Source organism: Elgaria multicarinata, chromosome 20, assembly GCF_023053635.1.
Source record: "Elgaria multicarinata webbii isolate HBS135686 ecotype San Diego chromosome 20, rElgMul1.1.pri, whole genome shotgun sequence".
Lineage (NCBI taxonomy): Eukaryota > Metazoa > Chordata > Lepidosauria > Squamata > Anguidae > Elgaria > Elgaria multicarinata.
In genome coordinates, this window is record NC_086190.1 from 12953825 (window position 1) to 12966131 (window position 12307).

The window sequence follows — 12307 nt, forward strand, 5'->3', positions numbered from 1 at the left end:
CAAAACCCCTATATGAAGTTTTAAAAAGAGATTGCATCTTGGATGGGTAGAAATTTATGAAAGAAATGAGAAAAGCATTTTTAAAATTGAAGTACGCATTGGTTTCCCCACCCCTGCATTGGGTCTACCTGAACCAGGGTGACCTTATTGTCTATATGTTCATGAATAAAGTAGGGTAAGATCATAAATTCAGGTAAGACACCCCCCGGGATGAGCGATTGAGCGAAATGTTGAAAGGTACGCATAAGCCATGCTCTCAGGTTGTTAGCAGTCCATCTTGGTAACTGTTAGTAACCGTGCTGCCCTGTTTTGTACCAGTTGAAGTTTCCGGACCGTTTTCAAAGGCAGCCCCACGTATAACGCATTGCAGTAATCCAGACGAGAGGTTATCAGAGCATGGATAACTGTAGCTAGGCTTCTCATTGATTCTCATTGATCACCTGAAACACCTTCTTCCAACCCAGGGGGAGCAGGGCTAGACATGACAGCTTGAATTATGGGATGCAGAGGCCAGTGAGGGCTGCCTCTTTACCTTTTGTGAAGGCGACGTAGCTACTATTTTTAGAGGAGGGGCATGATTTGGAGAAAACAGGGAAGACTCAGACATGGCGGGTTTGAGGATTTCGTTCAGGCCCCACCCACATAACTTCAAGCACTGAACTGGGGAGGATTCTAACTCTGTCTGTCATGCCCCTACTTGAAGAGTCCTCTTCAGAGTTAGAGGACCCAGAAGCCCAGGATGCCCCAGAAGTCAAAGCCCCAGACTGGGGACTGCCATTAGCCTCACAAAAGCCTGAGCACTTGGGGGAGGTGGTTGCAGTGCCATCCCTGCCAGGAGAAAGCGACTCTGCCTTTGCGGAAGAAGTTGAGAAACCCGGCTGACCCCAGGCAGCATCGTCGCCTCAAGCGGTACGCTCTGCAGGAAGCTTGAACGCACCAGCTGAGCTCTGGGTGGGGCCCAGCAGGCTCTGGGCTTAAAAGCCTGCAGTAGCAAGCAGCCCAGCGTTGGTCCACCCATCTTGTGTCATGTTTCCTGAACGGTGTCTTTGCCCGATACTGTTTTTTGACCTTCGGACTGCCTAACAACTCTGCTCTTGGACTACATAACATACTGTTTACGTGTGTTTTGACCTCTTGCCTGTTCTTTGTGGCCGCTCTTGTGGACGTCTGCTCGTCTTGTCTGCCTGCCCCCCTGTGCTCTGACCTCAGCTTGGAAATTGACCACTGCTGTTGTAATCTGAACTGCAGCGAGAGCCTGTGACTGCCAGAACAGGACACTGTCTTTTGTGACCGGCAATATAGCTATTTGTGGGGTGGGCATGATTTGGGGGAAACGGAGGACTCAGGCATGTGGAGGTTGTGGATTTCATTCAGGGTCCCTCGCCCCCTCATAACTTCAAGCACTAAATTCAGGACAATTCTAAGCCCACCATCATAGAATAGTAGAGTTGGAAGGGGCCTACAAGGCCATCGAGTCCAACCCCCTGCTCAATGCAGGAATCCACCCTAACGCATCCCTCACAGATAGTTGTCCAGCTGTCTCTTGAATGCCTCCTGTGTGGGAGAGCCCACAACCTCCTTAGGTAACAGGTTCTGTTGTCGTACTGCTCTAACAGTCAGGAAGTTTTTCCTGCTGTCTAGCCGGAATCTGACTTCCTGTAACTTGAGCCCATGATTCCGTGTCCTGCACTCTGGGATGATCGAAAAGAGATCCTGGCCCTCCTCTGTGTTGAAGGCTTGAAATATAGGACAGCACGACTTAATGTGTACAGACGTTTATTTCAATCCATGCAACGCACAAGAGATGAAAACATATACAAGATCACAGTACGAGCACCCAAAGCGCAGTGCAAATACTTTCAATAGCGCCCCGCCCCACAGCAAAGGCATTGATTGTTCCAACTGAATTAGGAGAGCGGCAGATAACACAAGTACAGGATTCATGATGGCTTTTTGAGCGGTTTGCATCCCCGAAAGGAATCTTCACGAGACACCACATTGCAAAACAAACCAACAAAAATCCTACAACACTTTGAGAAAATACTAAATCGTTCCTAGATTGTCTTCGGTCAAAGATTTGGCCAACAGCAACGCAATCGAAAAGCTGTAATGATTTTTAATATGCGTGCGTGTGTGTGTGTTTTAAAGCTTTTCTAAACGAATACTTAAAAGCCTTTTTAAAGGCAAAGCAAAATCGGTGACTTCCTTGCGTTTAGAAAGTCGCAAACGTACCGGCCGTTCCGTTTGTAAAGCTTAAATGCTGCAAGGTTGGGGAATGTGGAGTGACTTGAAAGGTGACGTCAAGGAGAAGTGGACGTCCGTGGGTGACAGATGGGTGAAGGAGTGCTCACGCAAGGGCGGGGGGGGGGGGGGGGAATCAAAACAAAGATAGCTGTGCTGCTCCGTAAGGAAAATGCATACATCCAAAATTCAAGGTTGGGTAATATCTTTATCAGCGCCAACCGAAAATCAACAAAAGTGTGCAAGGTTTCAAGTTATCCAGAACTCTTCTTCAGGCTAGGTAGATCAAAAGGCAAGGGATGGCAGAAGGAACAAGAAACAGCCAAGTCCAAAAAATTTGGCCAGGAGGCCTGTGGTTCAGATAGACACTGTCACAAAATGGAGATTTGGGGATGTTTCTTATTTTCCCACGCTTTTGTAACAAGTTGCCACGCTCCACCTTTGCGGGTTTTCAAGGCCTTGGAAACGTATTATTTAACCTTGGCCTTCTCGTGATAGATCGGCTGATGTTGCTGGGACTGCCGGTTTCACTCTCGGCTTTTCCTGCTATTTTACCGGGTTGATGTTTTGATCGCTTTTAATAGTTCAGCTGTTTTGAGGCGTTGCGTTGCTGTAAGCTGTCTTGGGAGGGCTCGTCCTGAAAGGAGGCTAAGAAATATCTTAAGTCAATCAATGAAATACCTCCCCACGCCCTGCTTTTTGTACAAGCCAGCCACCGACGAAGAGTTCTGTAGAGCTCAAAAGCTGGCAGGTTTTTCTGGCGTTCCGGTCAGTCTTACTAAAAGTGTTGGCCAGCTGTAGATTGAGGGGGGGAAAGAAAGAAAGCAAAGACAGGACACCAGAGAGAAGAAGAAGGTGTGAAAGAACTAAACAGCCCGCTCCTAGGCTGACTCAGAAGAAAGCTTCTCTGTGCTCACGGAGGCTTAACCCGAAGGAAGCGAGTATAGGCTTGTAGCCTGAGCAACTTCCTGTTTAACTGGTTGTCGCTTAATCAAAACCAGTCCGGGTTCATTCATCGTTCCTCGTTGTTTTTCATGGCTAATGAGTTGCCTTGATTCAGACAATAGAATGGGATTGTTCAAGCTTCCAGCAGATTCAAAGTTGATTGCCAATTTCCTGCCTGTAACGGAGGGCTAGCTCCCTTATAAGCCCTCCTGCATGTGTGGAAGGGGGAATCCGCGTTGTCCCTTCTGCGCCTGAAAGAGGTGAGTTGGACTACAACACCCAGCATGCCGCAGCCAGCCACAATGGGAATTGCAGTCCAAGACAAGCGTGCGATTGTCTGTAGAAGGAAGGGCTCCAAAGAATCTACAACAGAGTGGAAAACATCGGGGGATAAAGAGGGCCACATTCACACATGCTGGCCTGGCTGACTTTGCTACAGCAGCGGCAAAAATTGTGCCAATTTGACAAGGAAAAAAATGGGTGGGTGGGTTTTTTTGCAAAAATGTTTTTTGGGGGGGTCACCTGTGGCCCATGTGTTGCCCATACCTGGCCCTATGAGATTCTCTCCCCCAGGAGGGATAACGCCAATAATTCAGCATTCCCCCCCCCCTTACACACACTCACACACAAACACACACACAGAATTTCCCATTTTCACATCGTCATTGAAACATGAAATTTTCCCTTCCCTTTAAAGCTGAATTTGATTTGAAGAAGATGCCTGGCTGCCCCTTGATTACAACCAACCAGGTTCGATTGACTGACGCCGCTTCCAATCCACATCCTGAGAGGAAGTCCATTAATTGTTTACGGGAAGATGAAGGCCTTAAGAACCGTGCCGGACAAAAGGGGTGGGCGACTTGATCCAGATGTTTGGAATTGATCCAGATGTTTGGGCCTTCAGCTCCCAGGATCCCTGGCTAGGGCAGATGGGAATTGTAGGCCGAAACTTCTAGAGCACTGTAAGCGACCTGCCCCTGCTGTAGAAGAACCGGGACCGCTTCCGTCCCAGGTTAGCGAGACATCAGGGAAAAAGGAGTGCTGAAATCACGAAACAGCCTATTCTGATGTTTCCTCGGGAGCAAGGGGATGGTTTGACTTGGGAGAGGTAGTTTTCCTTTGAAGGTTCGAGAGCTCACAACGCTAGGAAACCGGATTTCTATGAGAGCGAGCTAGATTTTGGTACTGAAAAGTTGCACGGGACGTGCGCAGGCTTAAACATGCCATTGCCTGCGAAGCACTGATTGGGAACCCGTTCCGTCAAGGAAGGTCGAGGAGGTTGTGCTGGGTATACAGAGCTTGGGTGACTTCGTAGACGTTGGAGATGCTAGGCAACGCCTCGCCCAGCATTTCCACCGCCTCTTCGCCGGTGCCCACTTTCATGTTCTCCAGGAAGGCGTCCCGAGTGGGCAAGGCGTAGAAGGCCACGGTGGCCGCCTTGCGGATGATCCAAGGGTGGTAATTGGCCAGCGAGGCATTGTAGGAGTCCGTGCACAGCACCGACGTCTTGGAGTCCGCGTTGCCGGTCTGCAGGCCTTCCAGGAACAGCTGCAGCCAGTGCAGGGCTCGGTGGAGGCGCAGAATCGTTCGACAGCCCGAGGCCGGGTGGTCGCCAGGCTTCTTCAAGTCCACCAGGCCGTTGGCCAACTCGAAATCCACCATGGACTGGAGGGTGACGTAATTCTCCTTCGCCTCGCTGCTCCGGAAGTCTTCCATGATCTGGATTTTGGCCACCGCGTCTTTGGAAATGAAGGAAAAGATGGCGCCCATGGTATTCAGAAACCTGTATTTTTAAAATAAGTAGGGTATTTTCGTTACAAGGGGGGATGGCGGGGAGGGAAAGCCAGAGACCCCAACCAATGTTGGTTTCCAGACCGCCAGGATGATCAGGGGTCTGGAAACAAAGCCCTATGAAGAGAGACTGAAACCGTCCTGGATTACTGTTATTGCTTCTTTTAAATTTTGTTTTAACTGTTTTTATGCTGTTTTTATTTTCATTTTACCTTGTACACCGCTCTGAAATTTTTCAATGGGGAGCGGTATATAAATAATAATAATAATAATAATACCGTACCTCACGAGTCCTTTCCACCCCGTTAAGTAAGGATCCATGAGGACTTCCTGCTTGTCATCCAGACAGCTCTTGAATGTGACCAGCACTTCCCTCAGGCCATTTCCGTCATTTCCATTCGCCATGACGAAGCCCTGAAACAGACACACAAATCCAACAGGCAGTGCAGCCTGTAAATTATAAATAACCAAAAGGAACACTGCAATGCTGCTTAATACCAGACCGCAGGGCCATCAATGTTTAATGAAAGCTTATTGCTTCTAAAGCAGCCTTCCTCAACCTGGGGCGCTCCAGATGTGTTGGACTACAACTCCCAGAATGCCCCAGCCAGTTGGCTGGGGCATTCTGGGAGATGCAGTCCAACACATCTGGAGCGCCCCAGGTTGAGGAAGGCTGTTCTAAAGCATTTCTGTTCCGCCGTTATCTGGACCCTCGGTTCTGACACTCACCGAGGGTGTCGGTTTATTGATTACATTTCTAATACGCCCAATAACTAACATCCTCCATGCATATCATGAACAGTGAAAAAAAAAATTAAAATTCCATAGTACGAATATAAAATACAGGGATTTAAAAGAATAAAATGCAATATGATACGTTAACACCCCATAATCAGATTTTTTTTCAAAAGGCAGGGGGGCGGTGGCCATGTCATCTCCTTGACAGAGGACAGGCCTCTATTTAAAGGCATGTTAGAAAACAGTCCTCTCTTGAAGGCGTCCTCTGTTTGAAGGACTGTCTAATTCAGGTCTGTTTTTAGATAAAGAACCCCGTTAAAGGGCCTAATTCAAAGTGCTTGTATTAATATTCAAAGCCCTAAACAGCTTGGGGCCAGGTTATCCAAAGGATAATCTCATATGTATGTGCCCGGACCCTAAGGTCATCCTCAGGGGTCCTTCTCCATGAGCCCCTGCCAAAGGAAGTGAGGCAGGTGGCTACCAGGAGGAGGGCCTTCTCTGCTGTGGCACCCTGGCTGTGGAATGAGCTCCCTAGAGAGGTTTGTCTACATTATACTCTTTATCTAAAGGATAATCTCATATGTACGTGCCTTGACCCTAAGATCATCCTCAGGGGTCCTTCTCCATGAGCCCCTGCCAAAGGAAGTGAGGCAGGTGGCTACCAGGAGGAGGGCCTTCTCTGCTGTGGCACCCCAGCTGTGGAATGAGCTCCCTAAGGAGGTTCGCTTGGCACCCACGTTATACACTTTTCGACACCGAATGAAGACCTTTTTATCTCCCCAGACATTTTACTCTTTTAGTTCTGTTCTTTTAGTCTGTTATTGTATTTAAATTGCTGCTAGATTTCATTTTGGGGTTTTTTTATACTGCAGTTTTAAACATTTAAATTTTATATTGCATTTCATGTTGCATTTTGAGCCCTTCCACTGTGTCCAAGACCTACTGAGCTTTGCAACTCAGAATCTAGGGGCAAGGAGCTCCAAAGAGAAGGGGCCACCACACGAAAGGCTCTTCTCCTGGGTAGACTACAATCGGGCCAAAGGTCCATGTGGAACCACCAGGAGCATCCCCGCCAAGGAGATAATTTACTACTAATAATAATAAATGTATATAAAAGTATAATTGATAACACCGTATTTCTTCGATTGTAAGACGCCATCGATTGTAAGACACACACTAATTTCAGTACCACCAACAGAAAAAAAAGCTTTGATTCTAAGAATAATAATCACACCCGTGATTTTAAGACGCACCCCGTTTTTAGAGATGTTTATATGGGGGGAAAAGTGTGTCTTAGATCGAAGAAATATGGTAATAATAATAATAATAATAATTACAAGTACTACTACTAATAATTAATAAATGTATATAAAATCATCACTCCTTGATGGGCATTCGGAAGCAGGCTAAAACTTTTTTGTTTCCAACAGGCCTTTGGAGAGTAATTTGGCCCTTCAGCTATGTTAATGTCTTATAATTTTGTCGTGTATTTTAAACGTTTACGTTTTTAGTTTTTAGTTTAATTTCTGTACATTTCTTTTCCTAGGTTTTATAATGTATGTTTTAAACTTTGTAAGACCGCCTTGAGGCCCAGTATAGGGCAAAAGGTGGATTACAAATACATATAATAATAATAATAATAATAATAACAACAACAACATATTTATTACACTTATATATCGCCCCAATTAAGATAAAAACGAGTATACGTAGTTTAAAAATTCCAAAACACAGAACTATTTATTTATTTATTACACTTATACAAAGTGTCATTTATTTATTACACTTCTATGAAGTGTTATAAATACAAGTGTAGTAAATAAATAAATAAATGAAGTATTATTGGTAATAATGGTAACAAATAATTACTACTAATAATAAACGTATGCAAAAGTATTATTATTTATAAGAATAACAAGTATTATTATTGATAATAATAGTAATAACTATTAATTGCTGCTACTATGAATTATTATAGTAATTCATATAATTACTAATTCACTATAGTAATTCATATAATTATTCATATAATTGGCAGGGGCCCACAGAGAAGGATTTAAAAATTCCAAAACACAGAACTATTTATTTATTTATTACACTTATAACAAAGTGTCATTTATTTATTACACTTCTATGAAGTGTTATAAATACAAGTGTAGTAAATAAATAAATAAATAAATGAAGTATTATTGGTAATAATGGTAACAAATAATTACTACTACTATTAAACGTATGCAAAAGTATTATTATTTATAAGAATAACAGTTATCCGACTATTAATAATAAATAAAAGTATTATTATTGATAATAATAGTCATAACTAGTAATTCCTGCTACTAAATAGGGCTGGAGAGCAAATTACCCAGCATCCCCCTGGACTTTGCCCCCCCCTCGGCCCCTCCCTCTCCTCCCAAGGGGAAGGGTCTCCTCCTCCGCCCCCCACCCAGCATGGGGAGGGGGCTTCTCTCCCTCCCTAGCAACCGACCCACCTTAGCAACCTCTTCTTCCTTCCTAGTTTCGGAAGGCTGTCTCCCCGCCCACCTTGGGCAGCCAATGAGAGCCCGAGCCCGCCCCTCTGTTCCCACGCCTCGCTACTCTCCTCGACCAATCCACGCCCTTCCGCCGGTTTCCGCGCGCCGGCTTTCCACAGCCGCGCCAGCCAATAGGGGCTCAGAAGCGAGTTCCTGAACCGTGGAGAACATTGGGGCACGCACGCGCATAAGGGGAGCGGTGGGATGAGGAGCGAGCGCGCATGCGTCCAAAGGTTCTTTGCTCAGCCTTTCTTTAGAGGCATAGAAGGGAAAACCTAGAGATATGAAAAACTACAAATGTAGAATCGTCCCCTTATTGTCACTTCCGGGATAATACGGGTCTTTGTTTCCCCACTCCAAGTTCCAATGCACCTTAAAGACTAACGAATTTAGTCTAGCATAGGGGACTGTCCACTCCATGACTGACCATAGAGATAGAGGTTTAGGAGGGTTTCACCATAGAGAACTTTCCCGGAAGTGTATTGCCTATGTGTCACTCTACATATTTTCCTTTATCTATATGCCAGTTTCGCGCAAGTTGCCGGAAACGAAGTGCGACTCTTCTGCGCATGCGTGTTTTGAACCTGGTGGCGCCGGGAGACAGGTGAGCGGTGGTGCTGATGGGGAGGGGGCCTTGTTGCTATGGAGACGGGGAGGGGGGGAGAACGGCGAGAGCTCCCCGAGGTGTGTTGGACTACAAGGCCCATCATCCTAAAAAAAAGGGGCCTGTGCGAATTGTACTCTCACGCATCCTGGGGTGGGCGTTCCAGATTGGAGGGGTAGGGATGATGGGAGTTGTAGTCCCAACACATTTTGGGTGCGCCAGGTGAGATAGGGATGATAGGGGTTGTAGTCTCGCACACCTTGGGGAAGCGTGCCAGATTGGGGTAGGAATGCTGGGAGTTGCAGTCCCAACGCACCTTGGGGGACCTTTCCAGATTGGGGTGGGGATGATGGGCATTGTAGTCCAACACATCTTGGGGGAGGGAGGGTGCCAGACTGGGCTAGGCTGGTTTAGAGATACACTTCCCTGAGAATCAGTGCCCTTCAACTCATTGGGGTTTACTCCTGCGTAGGCCCCAATGTACTTTTTATATTGTATTTGTGTTTTTTAGACTGGTGGTTGTTTTATGATGCTTTTAATTTTTGTGAACCGCCCAGAGACCTTCGGCTATTGAGCTGTATAAAAAATATAATAAATAAATAAATAAACATGCGTGGGGTGGGGTGGGGGATGCTGCCCTCTTGGAGCCTGCAAGCTTGCTGCATAGGAGGAAAGGATTTTGTTTTATGTGGAAGGTGGGTGCAATCATTTATTTGATGTATTTATGTCCCCCCTAAGCAGCTTGAAAGGTAGCATTGCAGGGTCCTCGTCCACCCCCTCCACACGCACCAATGTTATCCTCACAACAACCCTGTGATGGAGGTTGGACTGAAAGACACCCAGCCAGCTTCACGGCCAGGTGGGGAGTTGAATCCAGAACTCTCCAGCCTTAGTCCCATAGCCTAACTCAGCCTTGTAAATCACAGCACGAAAGTCGCTAGCCTGCCAAACTGTTGGGGGCTGGCAAAGGAAGGTCCAAAGGCTCTCTTCCTTCTGCAGCAGCTGCTGCATTTCTGTGGCATGTTCAGAGAAACACTCCACCCATCATCCCCCACTAGCCCCCTCCCTTGCCTGCATGTAATTCCTTGTTGCCTCTGCCTAAAAGGCTAACACATAAGTACAAGGCTGCTTTATTTATTTATCTATTTATATACCGCCTCATAGTCGAAGCTCTCTGGGCGGTTTACAACAGTTAAAAATGGTAAACATTAAAAGTATACAACAATTTTAAAAACATAAAAACAGTATAAAAACATCAGTATCCATTTAAAAACAACAATTCTGGGGTCCATTAAAGAACAAACTTAACGTTGTTAAATGCTGTTAAAATGCCTGGGAGAAGAGAAAAGTCTTGACCTGGCGCCGAAAAGATAACAGTGTTGGCGCCAGGCGAGCCTCATTGGGGAGATCATTCCACAGTTGGGGCCACCACCGAAAAGGCCCTCTCCCTTGTTGCCATCCTCCGAGCTTCCCTCGGAGTAGGCACTCAGAGGAGGACCTTAGATGTTGAGCGCAGTGTACAGGTAGGTTCATGTTGGGAGAGGCGTTCCATCAGGTTTTGCGGTCCCAAGCCATGTAGGGCTTTATAGGTTAAAACCAGCACCTTGAATTGGGCTCAGAAACATATAGGCAGCCAATGCAAGCGGGCCAGAATCGGTGTTATATGCTCAAACCTCCCTTTTCCAGTTATCAATCTGGCTGCTGCATTTTGCACAAACTGCAGCTTTAAGACATTGCAGTGTCTTAAAACCTAACAAATTTACCCTGGCTTCTGCCTTTCAGGACTTCGGGTCTGCTTCGTCCGATGCATCGGGTGAACTGGACTCTAGTCCACGAAAGCTCGTCCCATAATCGCTTCATTCGTTTTTAAGGTTTTGCTGCAACAGATTTCTCGTGGCTAAATAGAAATTATGAACAAGTGTCCAGAAAGGTGGCCTTGATAATCCGTTGCAACAGAAACAACAATGCCTTGCTGCACCTTAAAAAATCCTAACCAATTGATTAGGGCGAGTAATTCTCAGGGAAAAGAAAGCACAAGGGGGAAAAAAAGTATTTTTAAGCCCAGCGTTTTCTGAGGAGCCGTTCCTTCTGAGAGGCGCTTTTAACCAATGCTTTTCTATCTTGGATCTGTATACTGATGTCACTAGTTTCAGCAGCAAGCTTAATGCATTGAATCTCTGGCCCAGAAATTGTTTTAGTCACAGCGGTATTTGATAGTGGTGTTAAATGTCTGTAGCCTACTAAAATGCGACCAGCGTGGTGGAACTCTCGAAATCAAGCCATGTAGAGAACGGTTGAAAGAGCTGGGGATGTTTAGCCTGGAGGAAAGAAAATTAAGGGGAGACGTGAGAGTCATCTTGAAATATAGAAAGAGCTGTTGGGCAGAAAGTGTTCTCTGTCGCTTGCAAAGGAATTTGAAGGGAAGCAGATATCAGCTAAACCTTAGGAGAGACTTAATGGTAAGAACTGGTTGTTAGTGGAAGACAGTTCTTTGGGAGGTTCTCCTATAAAAATAATAATGCCCTGTTTGCCCATTGGTGCATGGTTATTACAAAACCTGAAAATGTGATGATTTTCATAAAAAGGTCTCTCTTGGTTTGTGTTCTTCATAGCATCATAGAATAGTAGAGTTGGAAGGGGCCTATAAGGCCATCAAGTCCAACCCCCTGCTCAATGCAGGAATCTACCTTAAAGCATCCCCGACAGATGGTTGTCCAGCTGCCTCTTGAAGGCCTCTAGCGGGGGAGAGACCACAACCTCCCTCGGTAACTGGTTCTGTTGTACTGCTCTAACAGTCAGGAAGTTTTTCCTGATGTCCAACCGGAATCAGGATTCCTGTAATTTGAGCCCATTACTCCGTGTCCTGCACTCTGGGATGATCGAGAAGAGATCCTGGCCCTCCTCTGTGTTACAACCTTTCAAGTATTTGAAGAGTGCTTTCATGTCTCCCCTCAATCTCCTCCAGACTAAACATTGGGCATTATTATTCCTGCATTGAGCAGGGGGTTGGACTCGATGGCCTTATAGGCCCCTTCCAACTCTACTATTATATGATTCTATATGTCTTCTTTGTTGTTTTGTCTCTCATTAGGACGAGCTTCCGGATGAAACACTTCAAGTCCAACGTCTTCCGGGCACCTTTATGGGGCCTCTGAAACAGCCCCCTGTGCAGCTGGACTTCCAAGACTTCCTGGCTATTTAGACATGCCTGAAATAAAAGTCACTCCCTTGGGTAAGAGGCAGAGATTTTGGCTCCTGTTTCGTATGTTGGAAAAAGACAGAGCTTGAGTTCTTGGAGTTTAGGGTGCTGCGTGACTCAGCCGTAAGATTCTGTCCTTAACAAAGGCAGGCATACGGACAGGGATAACCACTTGAAATCAGAAGAAACCTGCCTGTGAATTGCTTTCCTCCAGGCTTCCCGTTGGAACATCACGTTGGCCACCGTAGGAGAACAGGA

The 12307-nt window shown here is 46.0% G+C and overlaps 2 protein-coding genes across 2 annotated transcripts in view; one reads left to right on the forward strand and one right to left on the reverse strand.

The window, feature by feature from the left end:
• The window catches only part of INTS11 (integrator complex subunit 11), a 41405-nt gene that overhangs the window by 1163 nt on the left and 27935 nt on the right, over window positions 1–12307 (forward strand). The window contains exons 2-3 of the mRNA XM_063145061.1: window positions 8774–8850; window positions 11942–12082. Of these exons, the coding sequence (XP_063001131.1) occupies window positions 12055–12082 (28 nt within the window). The 5' untranslated portion in view covers window positions 8774–8850; window positions 11942–12054. The remainder of the gene's footprint in view (window positions 1–8773; window positions 8851–11941; window positions 12083–12307) is intronic.
• On the reverse strand, window positions 1824–8237 carry CPTP (ceramide-1-phosphate transfer protein). Its single transcript, XM_063145071.1, has 3 exons — window positions 8205–8237; window positions 5261–5391; window positions 1824–4969 (listed from the first exon to the last, which is right to left on the reverse strand). Exons 2-3 carry the CDS (start codon window positions 5380–5382, stop codon window positions 4447–4449), a joined length of 645 nt encoding a protein of 214 aa, XP_063001141.1. The 5' UTR covers window positions 5383–5391; window positions 8205–8237; the 3' UTR covers window positions 1824–4446.

Excerpts from the sequence above, each read along its gene's own strand:
- CPTP (XM_063145071.1), bottom strand. The coding sequence starts at position 5,382 with ATGGCGAATGGAAATGACGGAAATGGCCTGAGGGAAGTGCTGGTCACA. Across the intron at positions 4,970-5,260 it reads GGGTGGAAAGGACTCGTGAG|GTTTCTGAATACCATGGGCG; the intron begins GTACGGTATTAT and ends TTAAAAATACAG.